Source organism: Lepus europaeus, chromosome 11 (assembly GCF_033115175.1).
Source record: "Lepus europaeus isolate LE1 chromosome 11, mLepTim1.pri, whole genome shotgun sequence".
NCBI classification, from domain to species: Eukaryota; Metazoa; Chordata; class Mammalia; order Lagomorpha; family Leporidae; genus Lepus; species Lepus europaeus.
This window is the reverse complement of record NC_084837.1, coordinates 20,829,723-20,848,125: the sequence shown is the minus strand read 5'-3', so window position 1 is coordinate 20,848,125 and position 18,403 is coordinate 20,829,723. Positions and strand designations below refer to the sequence as shown.

The 18,403-nt window shown below is 50.9% G+C and overlaps 1 protein-coding gene and 1 long non-coding RNA gene across 2 annotated transcripts in view; both read right to left on the bottom strand.

The window, feature by feature from the left end:
• The window catches only part of TBPL2 (TATA-box binding protein like 2), a 52,359-nt gene extending 43,709 nt beyond the window's left edge, over positions 1–8,650 (bottom strand). The window contains exons 1-2 of the mRNA XM_062206570.1: positions 8,441–8,650; positions 8,222–8,368 (exon numbers count right to left, since the gene is read on the bottom strand). Of these exons, the coding sequence (XP_062062554.1) occupies positions 8,222–8,368; positions 8,441–8,650 (357 nt within the window). The remainder of the gene's footprint in view (positions 1–8,221; positions 8,369–8,440) is intronic.
• Positions 8,651–9,204: 554 nt separating this feature from the next.
• The window catches only part of LOC133769820 (uncharacterized), an 87,069-nt gene continuing 77,870 nt past the window's right edge, over positions 9,205–18,403 (bottom strand). Inside the window, exons 4-5 of the long non-coding RNA XR_009867279.1 lie at positions 10,940–11,035; positions 9,205–9,670 (exon numbers count right to left, since the gene is read on the bottom strand). This is a non-coding gene — a long non-coding RNA (uncharacterized LOC133769820). The remainder of the gene's footprint in view (positions 9,671–10,939; positions 11,036–18,403) is intronic.

Here is an 18,403-nt window from a genome sequence, read left to right as displayed (position 1 = left end):
AGATCCAGCAGGTGGCAGAGGTGGCTAACTGTCCACAGAAACGCTTAGGAACACAAAACCATCCTCTTGGAATAATTTTTTTTTAAATTTCTATTTCACTTTGAATTATGTAGCCCCCATAAGGGCCCTAAGAAAAGTGGATTGAGGACAATGGGCCCCAGTGGTCTTTCTCATCCAGGCTGGGAAGGACACTCAGGACAAAAATCTGTGACAGCTGGTGTCGCCACGCCCTTTTCCCAGCAGGACAAAGCTCTCACTTCAGCAAGCGACTTAGGGCAACAGCAGTGAGATGCTGCCCATCCCAGGAATCTGGAAATCCCCTTCCCAGGTTACCCCCAGGAACAGCCCTAGGACAAGGTACGTGTGGTCTGTCCACTGCATCCTTGGCCTCACATCCGAACTTAAAAAAAAAAAAATTGTATTTATTTGAAAGGTGTAGTGACAGAGAGGGAAAGAGAAAGATCATTCATCCTCTGGCTTACATCCCAAAGTGGCAGGGGCCCAAGTACTTTGGGCCATCTTCTGCTGCTTCCCCAGGCACATTAGCAGGGAGCTGGACTGGAATTGGGGAAGCTGGGACTTGAAAGGGGGCTAATATGCAATGCCCCATGGCAAGCGGCAGCTTAACTCATTGTGCCACAATGCCAGCCCCAGAACCTTTTCTGCCTGTGTTAAATACTACAGAACATCACTGCCATGGTCATAAAATACCCTACAAGAAGAGCGGCTCTCTTGGTTTTTTTTTTTTTAAAGCACTCCTTCCTGGGGCTGTCACTGTGGCACAGCAGGTAAAGCAGCTGCCTTCGGTGCCGGCATCCCATATGGGTGCTGGTTCAAGTCCCAGCTGCTCCACTTCTGATCCAGCTCTTTGCTGTGGCCTAGGAAAGCAGTAGAAGATGGCCCAGTTCCTTGGGCCCCTGCACCTGCATGGGAGACCAGGAAGAAGCTCCTGGCTCCTGTCTTCAGAGCAGCTCTGGCCGGTGCAGCCACCTGGGGAATGAACCAGCGGATGGAAGACTTCTCTGTAACTTAGCCTTTCAAATAAATAAATCTTTAAAAAAAAAAAAAAAAAAAGCACTCCTTTCTCTACCATAATACTTGACTCTTAAAGAAAAACTTTCAGGCAGGTGTTTAATATAGCAGTTAAGATGTAGGTTAAACACCGGATTTTCTTTTTTAAAATTTTTATTTATTTTTTATTTTTTTATTTCTTGGACAGGCAGAGTTAGTGAGACAGAGAGAAACGTCTTCCTTCCGTTGGTTCATCCCCCAATTGGCCGCTATGCCAATCCGAAGCCAGGAGCCAGGTGCTTCCTCCTGGTCTCCCATGCGGGAGCAGGGCCCAAGGACCTGGGCCATCCTCCACTGCACTCCCGGGCCACAGCAGAGAGCTGGACTGGAAGAGGAGCAACCGGGACCAGAACCCCGGGGTGCCGGCACCGCAGGCAGAGGATTAGCCTAGTGAGCCGCGGCACCAGCCACAACACCTGTTCTAACCAGAATTCCTGGCTTGGAGTCCCAGCCTGGCTCCCGATTCCAGCTTCCCGCTATCATGAACCCCAGGAGGCAGGAGGTGATGGGTCTAGTGGTTGGGTCCCCGCCACCCATGTAGTAGATCTGGATTGAGTTCCTAGCTCCCCACACGTCAGCCCTTGTGGGCATTTGGGGAGCAAACCAGTGGGTGAGAGAATTCGGTCTCCCTGCCTCCTATAAAAACCCCCAAACCAACCAAAACTTAAGGATGATTAGCTGAAAGAAGCCACAGGTGTCTCCTGTCCACCTGTTAGCAAACCCCGTGTCCATCAGCTCCACCTGGCAGAGTTTATTTCTGGCGCCTATGGCCAGCATCTAAAGACACCCTCTCCTGCAAGTGCAGCATCAGTGCCTTAGGGGACGGTGACACACAAGGCGAACGCAGGTGCCTGCTTCTTAGGAAGGAGGAATGGGCACTGTAACCCGGTGATGGAGTGCTTGGCTACTCACACCGAGGGGCTGCCGTTCTGCACGGCATCCGTGGGCAAGTTACCCGTCCTCTAACGCCAGGCTGAGAGGGCGGATAATCAGGCCCACCCCTCAGGGTGCCCGCCAACTTGAAGGGACATAACCAAGACAAAGCCCTTGGTGCTGAGCAACAGGACAGGGGCTGCGGCCTCCAGGCTCACCTGGGCAGCAAATCGGTCCAGGTAAAGCTCCAAGTACGTGTCCTCCTCCATGGGCAGAGGTCCCGCTGTCGGGGGCAGGGGCCAGTAGGGGTCACGCGCCCCGACGAGTCCGGCGAGCAGCTGCGGAGCCCGTGCGCTCTGGGCGCAGAAGCCATTTATCAGCTCGGGGCCGGGCCGGGGCGAGGCGGGGCCGGGCGGCGTCTGCGCTCCCGTAGACGGCGCGAGCCGAGCGATGGGCCCGGCCCGCGGGCACGAGGAAGCGCAGGTGGCTACAGGTGCGCAGGGAGAGGAGGGCGGGCAGCGCGCACGGACGCCGGCGGAGAAAGGGAAGCGGCTCCTCCCCCGCGCGCAGCCAGTGCACCCTCGACGGCGGAGAAGCACCCGGGCCGGCGAGCGGGCTTTCCTTGAGGACTTGCAGGTGCTGCCATGCTTCCGAAAGGAGAGGAATTGGGCTAAGTAGCGGAAACATGAATTCGTTGGATAATGAGAAAATAACGGATTTTCTTTCTTGAAAAATTTATTTACGAGGGAGAGAGCGGAGAATGAGAGAGAGAATGAGTCGCCTGGGGCTGGCGCTGTGGCAGAGCGGGTAAAGCTGCCGTCTGCAGTGCCTGTATCACATATGGGCACCGGTTCGAGTCCCGGCTGCTCCTCCTCCAATCCAGCTCTCTGCTGTGGCCTGGGAAAGCAGTAGAAGATGGTCCAAGTCCTTGGGGCCCTGCACCCGTGTGGGAGACTCAGAAGAAGCACCTGGCTCCTGGCTTCTGATCGGCTCAGCTCTGGCTGTTGTGACCATTTGGGGAGTGAACCAGCAGATGACCCCTCTCCCTCCCCCTCCCCCTCCCCCTCCCCCTCCCCCTCTCCCTCTCCGTCTCCCTCTACGTCTCCCTCTGGCTCTACGTCTCTCTGTAACTCTTTCAAATAAATATCTTTTTTAAAAAAGATCATGCAAAACCAAATATTCAGAGATTTTTCTTTCTTGAAATCATTTAAATTTTCAAGGCTTCTCTCTCATGAGTTGAACTTATCAGTGCAGAATGATTCTATGAATATAATCAATGCTTTTTGCGTGGGATGATTCAGAATGTACGTGGAGGCACACACACATAAAATGCGTCTTTCCTACTTGATTATACTGAGGCAGGAGTTTTGATTATGCAGCTTTGTGTCTCTGCACTGAGCTCATCTCAATAAAACTTGCTGGGTAGAGGGAACTGTCAGGATGGAACATGGGGGCGTATTATAGGAGAGAGAGATTGCTCTAAGGATCAGATCACAAGACGTCTGAGAGAATTTTGAAACAAGAATAAAGGAAACATGGGCTGAGTGTCTGGGGCAGCCACTACGCTGCTCGTTGGGATGCCCGCGGGCCATATCAGAATGCCTGGGTTTGAGTCCTGGTTCTGCTCCTGACCCCTGGGAGGCAGCAGGTGATGGCTCTAGTGATTGGGTCCCTGCCACCTACATGGGAAACCCCGATGGAGTTCTGGGCTCCTGGCTTAGCCCTGGTCCGGCCCCAGAGGTTGTGGGCATTTGGAGAGTGAACTAGTGGGTCAGAGTCTGTCTCTCTGCCTCTTTAAAAACAAAGGATAAAGGAAACATTTTGATACAGCTGGAATTTTACATAGTAGTTCTAGTTTAATGTAACGGTTTTTAGGTTTCCTATTAAATGTTTAGTACAGTACCTGAGGAAAAGCTCAATAAATATTAGCTCTGGATTTTGTTATTAGACTGTTTTGAATTGTGTCACCTTGCATTCATGTGTGGAAGTTCTAATCCAATATGACTGATGTCACTATAAGAAGAGGACATTTGGGCACCTGAAGGGACACTGGGATTGTGTGCACACAGAAAAGCCACGTAAGGACACAGGAAGAAGGTGGCCACCTGCAGGTGAAGGAGAGAGGCCTCAGGAGAAACCATGCCCACTGACACCTTGATCTTGGACTTCCAAGACTGTGTGCTTTGCTGGCCCAGCCTCCCGGGCTGACCCATGGATTTGTACAGTGTCTCAGCATACATGTTAGGCACCATGCTGAGCTGCCCCAAAGTCCCTGCCTGGATATACACATGCCTTCTCCCAACCCGTCACACACGTTGCAGATGGAATTAAGGTCCCAACTCCACTGAGTTTAAGAAAGTAAGATTCTCTTAGACGGGGCTGGTGCTGTGGCATAAAGCCCCAGTCTTCGACGCCGGCATCCCATTTGGGCACTGGTTCATGTCCTGGTTGCTCCTCTTCCAAGCCAGCTCCCTGCTAATGTGCCTGAGAAAGCAGTGGAGGATGGCTCCAGTGCTTGGGCCCCTGCATCCAGGTGGGAGACACGGAAGAGGCTCCTGGCTTCATGTTTTGGAACGGTACAGCTCTGGCCATTGTGGCCATTTAGGGAGTGAACCAGTGGATGGAAGACCTCTCTCTGTCTCTCCCTCTCTCTGTCTGTGGCTCTGCCTCTCGAATCAACACATAAAAATCTAAAAAAGTTTTAAAAACGATGATCTTGGCTAAGCCTGACCTAATCAAGGGAGCTGTTCTTTGGGAGGGAGACTCCAAGCATGAGAAGGATTTGCCAGGTGGGAGACTGCATTGCTGGCTTTGAAGGTGGGTGGGGACACAGTGCCAGGAATGTGGGTGACCTCCAGGACCTGCAAAGGCGACCGTTTGACAGTCAGCAAAGAAATGATGGCTTAGTCCTGTAACTGAAAGGAACTGAATTTGGCCATCACAATGAGCTTCCAGAAAGGAGCTCTGTAGGGGCCAAACCTTGATTTCTGCCTGGTCAGACCCTGAGCAGAGAACCTGGCCACACTGTTCACAGACTTCTGACCTACACGGCAGTGAGCCTATTTTTTTTTTTTTTTTTAGATTTATTTTATTTCTTTGAAAAAGTTACCGCGGAGGTAGAGACAGGTCTTCCATACACTGGTTCACCCCCCAAATGGCTGCAACCAGGAACCAGGTGCTTCTTCCGGGTCTCCCAAGCTGGTGCAGGGGCACAAGCACTTGGGCTATCCTCTGCTGCTTTCCCAGGCACATTGGCAGGGAGCTGGAATGGAAGTGGAGCAGCTGGATTTGAACCGGTGCCCATGTGGGATGCTGGCACTGCAGGCTGGGGCTTTAACCCGCTGCACCACAGTGCCTGACATGGCAGTAGACCTATTAATGGTGGTGTTCAAGGCAGCTAACTACAAGTGATCTGTCATTCCACAGTAGGAAGTGAATACATTTTAAGTGATGAATAATAACAGACACACAGATTTGCAGCATAAATGATAAAGCAAAGGAATAAAATGTTAATAATAACATTGTGTCAAAATTGGTACAAGAGTGTTCCTTAAAGCCTACTATTTTTAGTTTTATAACTTTTTGTAAGTTTGAAATTATTTCCAAGTAAGTTTCAATATAAAAGACTAGTGGGTGTTTCATGGGTGGTTTTAGAAACTTTTAAAAAAATGTGTTTACTGGGGCCATCATTTATGGCCATCATTGTGGTACAGCAAGTTAAGCCATCGCCTGTGACGCCAGCATCCCATATGAGCACTGGCTCACGTCCTTGCTGCTCCACTTCAGATCCAGCTTCCTGCTAATGCCAGGCAGAAGTCATGAGCCTGGAAACCCACATGGGTAGCAGGGGCTCAAGTACTTGAGTTATCACCTGCCGCTCCCCAGGAAGCAGGAAGCTGGATCAGAAGCAGAGCTGGGCCTTGAACCAGGCACTCTGTTATGAGATGTAGGTGTCCCAAGCAGCACATTAACTACTGTACCAAATGCCCACCCCTTGTTAGTTTCTTTAAGAGGCTCCCGTGCTGTGGTGTAGTGGGTAAAGCCACCACCTGCAGTGCCGGCATCCCATATGGGTGCCAGTTGGAGTCGTGGCTGCTCCTCTTCTGATCCAGCTCTCTGCTATGGCCTGGGAAAGCAGTGGAAGATGGCCCAAGTCCTTGTCCCCGTGCACCAGCTTAGGAGACCCGGAAGAAGCTCCTGGCTTCGGATGGGTGCAGCTTTGGCCATTGCGGCCATCTGGGGAGTGAACCAGCAGATGGAAGACCTCACTTGCTCGCTCGCTCTCTCTTTGCCTCTGCTTCTCTGTAACTCTGCCTTCAAATAAAAATAATTAAATATTTAAAAAAATCTTTAAGGAAATAATGCCAAGGCTTAGGTATACCATGTCAATGGTCATGAAGAGTCTTCAAGAAAGGCCAACTCTGGAAAATGTCTTTGGCTCTTTCAAAAATTTTTCTTATTATTTTTTTTAATTTTAAAAAGATTTATTTATTTAAAAGGCAGAGTTACAGAGAAAGAGAGAGACAGAGAAATCTTCCATTTGCTGGTTTATTCCCCAAATGACCACAATAGCCAGGGGGTATGCCAGGCTGAAGCCAGGAGCCAGGAGCTTATTCCGGGTCTTCCACATGAGTGCAGAGGCCCAAGCTTTTGGGCCCTCTTTTACTGCTTTCCCAGGTGCATTAGCAGGGAGCTGGATTGGAAATGAAGTGGCTAGGGCTTAAACCAACACCCATATGGGATGTCAGCATCACTGGTGGTGGCTTAACCTGCTATGCCCAGCGCCAGCTCCAAAATGCCTTTGGGGACTGGCCCTGTGGCATAGCGGGTGAAACCGCCACCTGCAGTGCCAGTATCCCATATGGGCATCAGTTCAAGTCCTGGCTGCTCCACTTCTGATCCAGCTCTCTGCTATGGCCTGGGAAAGCAGGAGAAGATGGCCCAAGTCCTTGGGCTCCTGTACCCACATGGGAGATCCAGAAGTGAAGAAGCTCCTGGCTCCTGGCTTCGGATTGGCCCAGCTCTGGCCACTGTGGCCATTTGGGGAGTGGAATGGGTAGAAGACCTCTCTCTCTGTAACTCTGCCTTTCAAATAAATAAATTAATTAATCTTTTAAAAAATGCCTTTGACTCTTTAGAGGACCCACCCCTCATCCTAGAAAATGTAAAATCAACTCACATTCTGTGTTAAATATAGTTTATGTATAAATATTTAAGAGTTGAATTGTTTGTGACTAGTGATGTTTTGGGTCATTTAATTAAACTTATTAATTTCAGGTTTGGAATTTAAAAAAATTGGAGGAGCTGGTAGATTCTTCTCAGCTCTCAGTTGATTTTAATGGTCCTTGAAGTTTCGAAGCCCTGCACCCTGGGCCACAGCCTGCAAAGGCAGTCACCTGGGAGCTGGGGTCTGAGAGGAACCCTCCAGAACAATGGAATGGCTGGCTAATGGCTACGAAGTTGCAGCTGGATAGGATGAATATGTTCTTTAGTGTGGTAGGTGGACTCTAGTTAATAATGCATTATATATTTCAATGAGAGGATTTTGAATATTTCTTCAAACAGAAATGATAAGTGTGAAATGATGCATTTGGTAACCGCCTTGACTTTATCCCTACACAATGTACACAGGTATCAAAGCATCCCATTGTACTCCATACATTTGTACAATTATGTTTCAATTGAAAAAAAAAAAAAAGAAGAAGAAGACGGAGCTTTAGTGTGGAAGGACTGTTGAGAAGCACTGCTTCACTAGGGGGCGCTCCTTCCCCTCCACAAAGGGATTTCAGGGCTGAGGGCACAAAGGGGTACAGGCGCCCTCTAGGTGTCCCTTTTTTTTTAAGACATACATTTGTACATTCGACACAAGGAGATTCCATTTTTGGCAGTTCAATGAAAAGTGCTTGTTGGGAGGGGCTGGCCCAGTGGCCAGTGGGTTAAACCTCCACTTGTGACACAGACATCCCATCCCAGAGGCCGGGTCAAGGCCTGGCTGCTCTGCTTCCTGTCCAGCTTCCTCCTAGTGCACCCGGGAAGGCAGCAGATGGTGGCCCAAGTACTTGGGCCCCTGCTCTCTGAGTGGGGGACCAGGATGGGGTTCCTGGGTTCAGCCTGCCCCAGAACTGGCCGTGGTGGGAGTGAATCAGCAGAAGGAAGATCTCTCTCTGTCTCTCCCTCTCTCTCTGCCACTCTGCCTTTCAAATAAATAATAAATAAATAAACTATCTCTGGTTTAAAAAAAAAAAAGTGTGTGTAGAATGATCCACATTCACACTACCTTGATGGTGTTCAACTTGAGAGGCAATTTTGCTGCCTTGAAAAAGACCGGAAAGCAAACATTTGCATGCCTGGGGTTAGGTTTCTTGAGCTCGTGTTGGCCAAGGACATAATTGAATTCAGTGGCATTTTTGTAAGCTGTAGCCTCCTCTCAGGAACCCTGGACGCTGGCTCTGACTGACAGTGACACTGAGCTGTCAGTTTCCAGACAGAGGTGGACCGGAGCACTGCTGGCAGGCCTCCTCATGGTCACAGTGTGATGCATTCTTGTCCTTTCAGCAATCATCTGAAACGACAGTAGCCCCCAGCCGTTCCACCTTCCCTTTTCGGGGGGATGGAGCACAGACATCAGCCCCTGGGAGGGAGCCCGGCTGGGAATCAGCCACGGAGAAGTGGGAACACAGGAGCAAGTCGCCTCCCCCGTCTCCATGGTTGTGGTTCGCCAGCCTCAGTCCATGGGAAATCCACCATCCCTGCCCGTGAATGTCACAGCCTTCCTTCTCGGGTGGCCCCTGCTGGACACAGACTGCTCCTGTCTTTTCATTTTCCCAGGAAAATGGCTTGCTTCCATGTAAAACCAAAGAATTAAAATATCCCAAGTTCTTTTCCCCTTTTTGGACTAATCAGTATTATTTTCTTTCTGTGCAAATATCTCCCACCAGAGAGTTTTTAGAATAAAGAGTGCAGGATTTTTAAAAACATAAGGAGGAAGTGTTATTTCTGTACATCACTTTGGCAGTTCGTTCTATGGAACAGAACTAAATCAATCAGTGCTGATTCTGGGTGGGAAAGAGTTGCTTTACTGTTTTCCAAATTGAGCACACGACGGGATTTATCTCTGTTTCTGGGATTCTGTCTTCTTTCTCAGAGAGATAGACACAGACAGACAGCCTTCCCATCCTCTGGTTTGCTCCCCAAATACCGGACAGCTGGGGTGGGGCCAAGGCTGAAGCCAGAATCCAGGTCTCTCTTGTAAGTGGCAATAGCAGGAGCTGCAGTTAGAAGCCAGAGACAGGTATTGAACCTAGGTACTCCAATGTGGGATGTGGGTACCTTAAACACTAGGCCAAACACTCATCCCATATCCGGGGACTTCTGAGCCCAATCAGTGGCTCCCGGCCCCCTGCCGTGCACGCTGCATAGCAGATTAGGTTTTATAATGTTTGCCTGGAACGTGCACAGGAGTTCAGTTTCTGTCTTTTCAGTAAGCTTCCCTTTGTATGCACCTCACTCCCAAATGGATCCTTGCACGTGCCTGCCCATGCACCCTCGATAACTAGGGTGAGGCCGGAAATGTCTCTCCCACGCAATCTTTTCCTCCAGAGTTAATTCATGAATTCTAATGAATTAGAAGCTTGAAGCCCATTCCCGTTTACTCTGCCAAGTCAATGCGTTTCTGAGGTCGCAGTGTTTGTCCGCCTGTGAAGTGTCTGCCCCGACGTTTGTGAACCTGAGGGATAGAAAATGTTATTTGCAGCCACTGCTTAGATATGAAGGTGGACCTCATTTGTGCAGTTGTGGAGAGAGAAAATCTGCCGTTCCCATCACGTGGAAGCAGCTTAGAGACGGCGGGAGAGCGGAGCGCAAGAGCCTGGACTTGGGAGTTAGACCTCAGCTGGAAGTCTCGCTTAGTAGCACACGAGGGCTGTGGCTTTAGGCAAGTTACTTACATTCGGAAGCCTTAGTGTTCGCCCTGGGATGTGCAGCTGATAATAGATCTCCCTTATAATTGTCCTAAGAATTCTGTGATGTAATCAGCGGAGCACACAGGACAGGGCCTGGCACATAGGTGGGGGCTCGTAAGTGGCTATCTGCAGTCAGTGGGAGCGAGTGCCAGCCCTCGATTCTTTTTCATCCCTCCTCCTCCCCTCACATTCCCCACCCCCCTACAGCCACCCACCCCTCCAACTCCCGCTGCCCAGAGGAAGAGACAGAGAGAGCACCCATCTGCTGGTTCAATTCCCAAATGCCTGCAATGGCTGTGGCTGGGCCAGGCTGAAGCTGGGACTCAGGAACTCAATCCAGGCCTTCTACCCACGGACCCAACTACTTGAGCCATTACCTGCTGCCTCCCTACATTAGCAGGAGGCTGGAATCTGGAGCCCGAGTTAGGCATGTGAGCTGCAGGTGTCTTAACTGTTAAGCTAAAGCTTGCTCCCAGCCCTCAATTCTAATGCTGAAAATCTAGAAAAATTCAGAGCACACCATCTGCCTAGAGCAGGAGTGGGGAACATCCAGCCTGCGGGCCATCTAAGGCCCGGGAAATCCCTGCCAAGGCAACCACAGGCAGGACTCGAAATTCAATCAATCTACAGCAGGCTAAGGTTTAAGTTGATCACTTTGGCCTGCGAGTGATGTTATAAATATGCAAATGGCCCTTGGCCAAAGAACGGTTCCCCACTGCTGGTCCAGGTGGTGCTGGCCCTCTGGAAGGCTGTGTTACACACCAGCTGCTGGGATTGTGTGGAGGAGGATGAGGGTGTGGCAAGAACTAGCAGTGGCCCCAGCAAAGGCTCTCGCAGCTCCTGCGGGCCCTGGAGAGGCAGGCAGTCAGGGAGGAGATCCAGGCTGGAGTGAGTCAGCACATCTATCTGTTCCCCAGCCCCCACAGCTGCTGCGTCACTCTTCCCTTGAACCAGGAGTCGTCCCCTCCCTTCCCTGCTATTTCAGAAGCACATCAGTGCCAAGGGGTATGATGGGAATAATGAAATATAATTACCGCCAAGACGAATCAGCCACCAAGTTCTTGGGAGCAGGGAGTCTCCTGGGGTGTGCTGCGTTTGCTCAGAAGGGCACTGAGGGGCAGGTCTCCAAGCTGTGAGTCAAAGGGAAGACGTGTTGGTAGTAGCAATGTTTTCCGAAGGACCAAGACTAGACTCTCCTTCTTTGCAGGGGATCTGAGCACTTTTCACTGTGGATGGAGCGCTGGACCAACGAGGCACTGCCTCCATCACAGTTCCCACTGCGTATCTCTATTTCCAAATGACTCACCTGTCATCTTCTCCCGTCATCCACCGGCAGTCTGTGGCAGGTGCTCCTTACTCACCACGGAGGAGCAGAGATGCCTATCTTTAAGGAATTTCCACTGAGGTGGGGAAGGTGGATGATCAGACAGATAGTGATAATTATAGCACGTACTGGTGACTTATGTCTAGGCACTGTTCTAAGTCCCTTAATGCTTTTTTAAAAAAATCCAACCGATGCTATGAATAGATGTAATTTCTTCTCAGTTCCAAAGATGAAGAAAGGGAGACCCATCAACTCACCCAAAACTAAGCCTTGCGTGCAAACGCTGACAACACAGAGTCCATTCGGTTAAGTGTCTTGGCAGTTTATAGGCAGGAGACATCACTGCCTGGGGCTGGGTGTGGATTTTCTTCCCAGACAGGCAGCAAAAGAGCATGGGCCTAACAGAGCAGTGGGCTAATTGTGCCCCCCCCCCCCAAGACATGTGCACCCTGAAGCTGTGAATGGGAACTTATTTGGAAAAAGGGACTTTGTAGCTGTAGTGAAGAATTTTGAAATGAGTGGCCGGCATTTAGCCTAGTGAATAAGGGGCTGGTTAAGATGCCCGAATCCCACGTCGGAGTGCCTGAGCTGTATGCCTGGCTCTGGCTCCCGACTCCAGCTTGCTGCTGGTGTGGACCCTGGCAGGCAGCAGTAATGGCTCAGGTGATTGGGTTCTTGCCACCCACATGGAAGACCCCGAGACTGAGTTCCTGGCTCCCTGGTTTAGCCTGACCCAGCCCCAGCCATGGTGGCCATTTGGTGAGTGAACCTGAGGATGGGAACTAGTGTTGTCTCTGTCTGTGCCTCTCAAATACAAAACAAAGTAAAAATAAAAATGGATTTTAAGATGAGGTCGCCCTGGATTTAGGGCAGGCCCTTGATCCACTGTCAAGTGTCCTTAGATGAGAAAGGGAGAAAGGGAGAGGGAGATTTGAGACTCTGGAAAGCAGAGAGAAGGCCAGGCTGGGCCAGTGGCGGGGACTGGCAGCCCCAGGTCAAAGAGCGCCACGGTTTGCAGGAAGCCCCAGCAGCCAGGAGAGAGAGGCCTGGAACAGATTTGCCCCCAGAGCTTCCAGAAAGAGCCAACCCTGCTGACACCTTGATTTCGGACTTGCGGCCTGCAGAACCGTGAGCGAATGAGTTTCTGTTGTTTTAAGCCGCCCAGTGTGTGGTAATTTGTTGTGGCAGCCCCCAAGAAACGAGTCCAAAGGGTGTGTGGGAGTGGCTGGGAGACATCGGCCCAAGCCAAAACACTGATGTGGAAAAACACGAGGGCTGCGGCTTGGCAGCTTGGGTCTGCCTGAAGTACAAGGGTCCAGGAAGGGGATGGGCTGTTCAAGATGTGGATCATGTTATGCAGGGCTCTGAATGCCAGCCTAGGAGATTTAGATTATACTTGATGAGCAGTGAGGAACTGGATGAGCTGCATATTTAGAACATTTAAATATCTCTGAGAAATCGGGAGTTGACATGGGCCTGAGTTGGGTCAGGGACAGTGGGAACGAAGAGAAGCAACAGAAAAGAGTGCCTTGCAGGAATCCAACAGACTTGGCACTCAACAGATTCTCAGCCTAACTTGCTAAGTCGCCTGATTCATATCCTACCTGCTATTGGTTACGTGCTTTTCTCTCCCAGGCTGAACAACACCCACAGTTTGAACAGGCTGCCCCGAGCCATTTGGCCGCCTGTCAAGTCCGATTATTAACTTGCTCAGGCTTCCTGGCAGTTGGAGAACTTTCCTTTCCTGAACCTTAGGAGTCCTTTTGCCTTCTGCGGCCTTGTTCCTGCTGCGTGTGCTGAGCCTGTGGAGCTGTGGCGCCCATCCTGCCTGTGCTGGGGCAGGGGCAGAGGGCAGCGTTGTAGGCTGCCGTGGTGGCCTCTTCCCAGCTTCCTGGTACCGGTTCTGTCTTAGCATCCGATGCTAAGTGTGCTACACACAGAGATGGCATTGATCAAGCAGGGACATCTTGGACAGACACAAATCTTAGAGCCTCGTGAGAAGTTGGACATGACCAATGCGCTCAGACCTTTGGGTGGCCTGAGGCTTCACACCGCATTAGCGTCATATTTCATTTATATGACTCAGTTTCCCCACATCACATGGACCCTCTTGATCTGGCTTTGTAATATGAGAGTAGCGGAAGCAAAGGAAGAGGCGGTGGCATTTACCCGGGGCTTGCTCAACGCCAGGGATTGCGTGAGGTGCTGTGCGTGTGTTGTCTTGTTTCATCCTCACATTGGGAGTGAGAGGCAGGAGCTGTTATCCTCAGGGTACAGAGAAGGACGTGGAAGCACTCTAGACCCCGCGGAAGGTCACAGGGGGCCTGGATTTGTCCAGGTCCATCCTAGAGCTTTCCCAGACACCTGCTGCCTCCTCCCTTGGAGACGTCCCGCTGCAGGGCTGCTGTGGCAGCAGAATTCAGCTTTGGGCACGCGTGCTGGGTTTGCAGGGGGCATGCTGGTGTTTGACTTTGTGCCACGACTGTTTCGATCACGTCTCCTGGGGCCCCTCCCACAGCACAGGCACTGCTTCCTGGACATCAACTGCAGGCCCCTTTGAGGACTTTGCAGGCTTATGAACGTGTGCGTTTCCCAAAGGCACAGAAGCCGGTTTAGGCTTCAGGTGGTTCTGTCCCTAGAATGGGCTGTACTGGAAAGAGTAAATGAACGAGACTCCCTACAAAACCTTAATGTCTACACTGCTCTCGGGAAAGGAAGTGGCCTTGATCCAGTGCTGTGGGCGGAAAAACCTGCAAAACCTGTGATGGGAGAGCCTCTGTTCACACCCTCTCACCTCTAACCCGGGCCAGCAGCTGCAGGATCCCAAGCCTCCGCCCTGCCAGACTTTCTCCAAGCAGTTTTGCCCTCCCCCCTCCCTCCTGCTCAACCCAAGTGTGCCTTTGCCTTCTTTCTGCTACCCCAAACCCAGTCTTGCTCTTGGCTGGACCGGTTCCCTCCCTCCCTGGAGCCTGTCCCGACTGGATTCCCTGCTCTGGGTCCCTGCAGCCTTTGGCTTATTGGTGCCCTTCCCCCTACCACCCTGTGCAGTATCTCTTTCACTGATTGTAGCCTCTTAGAGTGAGGAGTCAGGTCTTCCTTCCGCCCTCATCATGCCTGGCAGAGGGTTAGGCACACAACAAGGGCACTGAGAATTGATTGAGTCCAGCCTGTTGTATCCACACCCTGAGGCGTGGAGCTGAATTGAAGGGCTATCGTTCTGTGAACAACAAAACCGCCCCAATGCCCAGAGGGAAATAAAGTAACATCACAGCGCAGTTTTGGTTAGTGAGCTTATGGATGGGTTTCGTTTCTTGATCAAACTTTTGATATTTCCCCAATTTCCTATAATGAACATTTACATTTTACTTTTTACAAAGAGAGAATCTTTTACAAAAATATATGTGAGAGTACTTCAAAAGGTTCATGGAAAATGGAACTAAAAGGTAAGTTCACATAACAAATAGTGTGTGCCCGTGCTGTGGCACAGCAGGTTGAACCACCATCCTACATTGGAGTGCTGGTTAGAGTTCTGGCTGTTCTGTGTCTGATCAGGTTCCTGCTAAGGTGCCCGGGAAGACAGAAGATGGCAGTGCAAGTGCTTGGGCCCCTGCCATTCACGTAGGAGACCGGGATGGAGTTCCTGGCTTCAGTCTGGCCCACCCCTGGCTGTTGCGGCCATTTGGAGAGTGAACCAGCAGACGGAGCTCTTTGTCTCTTTGTCTATCTATTTCTGATGTGCTGTTTTTATTAAAATAAATAAATCTTGAGGCTGACACTGTGACATAGCAGGTAAAGCCACCACCTACAGTGCTGACATCCCATATGGGTGCCGGTTCGAGTCCTGGCTGCTCTACTTCCTATCCAGCTCTCTGGTATAGCCTGGGAAAGCAGCAGAAGATGGGCCAAGCCCTTGGGCCCCTGCACCTGCGTGGGAGACCCAGAGGAAGCTCCTGGCTCCTGGCTTTGGATCAGCGCAGCTCCGGCCATTGGTGGCCATCTAGGGAGTGAACCAGTGGATAGAAGACCTCTCTCTCTGCCTCTCCTTCTCTCTCTGTTTAACTCTGACTTTCAAGTAAAATAAATACATCTTTAAAAAAATCTTTAAAAACTAATAAAATAATGCTTTCCATAAACTTCTTGAAGTCCCCTCATATGCATGAATTTCAAATTTTTTGCACTAAAATAAATTCATTTTTTCTTTAAGATTTATTTTTATTTCTTATTTTTAAAAGTCTATTTATTGGAAAGGCAGAGTTACAGACTGAGAGAAATGTCTTCCATCCACTGGTTCACTCCCCAAATGGCTGATCTGAAGCCAGGAATTGGAAGCTGCTTCTGGGTCCCCCACACGGGTTCAGTGGCCCAAGGACTTGGGCCATCTTCTACTGCTTTCCCAGGTCATGACAAAGAGCTGGATTAGAAGAGGAGCTGCTGGGACATGAACTGGTGCCCATGTGGGATGCCAGCATGGCATGCAGAGGTTCAGTCCACTACGGCACAGTGCCAGCCCCTAAATATTTATTAATGTATTTGAAAGAAAGAGAGAGAGAAAGAAGGGAGAGGAAGAGAGATAAAGATCTCCCATCCACTGGTTCACTCTCAAGATGTCTGCAATAGTCAAGGCCAGGCTATGCAGAAGCCAGGAGCCAGAAATTCCATCCAGGTCCCAGTCTCCCACATAGCTGGCAGGGACCCAAGTACCTGAGCCATCACTGCTGCCTCCCAGGGTCTGCATGAGCAGGAAGCTGGAGTCAGGAGCGGAGCTGGGACTTAAAATTGGGCACTGTAACAGGCATCCCACTTAGCATCTAATTACTGCACCAAGAACCCGCTTTTAAACATATCTTTCGATTCCCTTTCCCATGCACTTTTTGAAGTGCCTTGTATGGGACTACATCCTGGGAGGCACAGTTGTGCCACTGTGGCTCAGAGCAGGAGCTGTGGATTCGGTGTTGGGCTCTGGTGGTTGCAGACACACTTCTAGAACAAAGCCTACCTTGCTCCAATGTAAAGTTTACCTCGGTCCATCAGAATATCTGCATTGTCTTCCCTGCTGCATTTAGAGTGAAACACAAATTCCTGAGCACGAAACAAAAACAGGAAACCTCCCCACCTTCAGGCTGCAAAGGATGCATCCACCCTAAAAAAAGCTGAGTGCCACTGCTCCTCCACTTCCGCTAACAGGGAGAGCCTCTTTCCAGCTCCCTGCCTTCCTGGCTTCCCAGCCACCCTCTGGGTCTGCTCCCAAGACAGCTAAGACACAGTTCCTCTGCTGTGTGTGCCTGCACCGTGTTGCTTTAGCCCAGTTGGCCCGCGTTCCGTTTCACCTTGCCCTATATTTCCTTGTTTACACGCCCTTCTGGATTGCACTCCTGGGGGAGTGGACTGCTGCGGACGGCAGCAAATGCCTAATGTGAGATAGGCAGCCTTTCCCTGATGCCAGCTGGGCTTGCTGTCATTCTGTAACTAGGAGTCAGCTGCGGCTCTCAGCAATGCTTGTAGCAGCTTCTTACTTGCACAGGGGCTGGGGCAGGGGCTCTGCTGAGGAGGGGATGCACCTGCTTCTTTCTTCTTTTTGCCCACCCCCCCATCCTGATGGCAGGGTCCCTAGGTGCAGCTGATGCTGCAGCAGGAGCAGGTGAGGGCCCCTTCTGAGGCAGCAGGCAGGAGACCGCGCTCTCCTACAGCCGCCAGAGCAGCAGGCTTCACCCGTGCTGCACAGAGAACAAAGAGCGCAGGTTCAGGGCAGAGCAGCCTGGAGGCTGCTGTTCGCAGGGGCAGGGCAGTGAGCTGTTTTGCCTTTAGTAGCTCCTTGCTTGTCTTACCCACTGCCCAGGAGGCCGAAACACCCACTTGCTGTCATTAGCAGAGCGAGGTGGATGCCAGCCACTGGATGTTTCAAGGTTCTCCAGTTTGCTGAGCTCATCTGGGCCTTTTCATACAAATGGCCTCAAATCCCCATCCTTAGGTGGTGGGCAGCCCAGACTCCTTCCCAGTAGCTCGGATGATTCTTGGTGAGGCCTACAGGTCGTCTGCTTGCACTGCCTTTCCCGTCTCCACTCTGTGTTCTGCTCCTGCCTGGCTTGCCCCTTTGCATAGCCTACTGGACTTTGCATAGCCAGCTGGACTCCTTTATGAGCCCCCAGGCCCCCGAGTCCTATTGCCCAAAGCTGTGCACATGGGACAGACCCCCATGAGGATCTGGACATGGAAGTGGAAGTGTTTGAGACTTTCCTAGGGCTGCTGTAAAGAAGTGGTGCAAACAGCGCAGCTTAAACAAGATGTGTTGACTGTCTCATTGCATCACGGTTCTGGAAGCTAGAGGTCTGAGATCGCGGTGTGAGCAGGGCCTTCCCCTGGAGGTGCTGGGGAAGGATTGCTTCCAGGCCTCTCCTCCAGCTCTCCATAGTTTGCTGGTTTGGAGAAGATTCACCCCGATCTCCTGGAGCTCTCCCTGTGTCATGTGCTACCCTGGACACTTACCCAGGACAGTAGCCAGCCTGATTAGAGTCCAGAGAGACAGAGAAAGAAATAGAGAGAGGGAAAAGGCTCCTACCTGCTATCTCACTCTCCCCAAACACCCGTATCATCAGCCAAGACTGGAACAGGGCTGAAACCCAGATCCAGGAACTCAATCCAGGTCTCCCACGTGGGTGGCAGGAACCCAAGTACTTGAACTCTCACTGCTGTCTCCCAGGGTCTGTATTAGTAGGAAGCTGGGATTGAGGGTAGAGCTGGGTATTGTACCCAGGCACTCTGACGTGAGATGTGGGTCTTAACTGCTCAGGCTAAACATCCACCCCGTATGACCTCATCTTAACTACATCTGCCACACCCTATTTCCAAATATGTCCATGTTTTGAGATACTGATTTCAGAGGGGACATAATTCAACCCATTACTGTGTGTGTGAGGCTTAAGGGTGTTACACAGGACTAGAGAGGGAAAAACCATTCACAACTGCATATGTGACCATCCCAGCTCTTTAAAGCCCCCAGTCTTTCTGTCCTCTGGTCATACCTTTCAAGCAAACTCCCAACATGATAGGGACGCCTGCTGACACTCTTCTTGGACCATTCCCTGCTTGCTCCAGATTCATGGCTGCTCCAACTCCAAAATTGCTGAGTATTTCTACTATAAAACAGTCCAACCATTTTCCTCTCCCTGAAAACTAT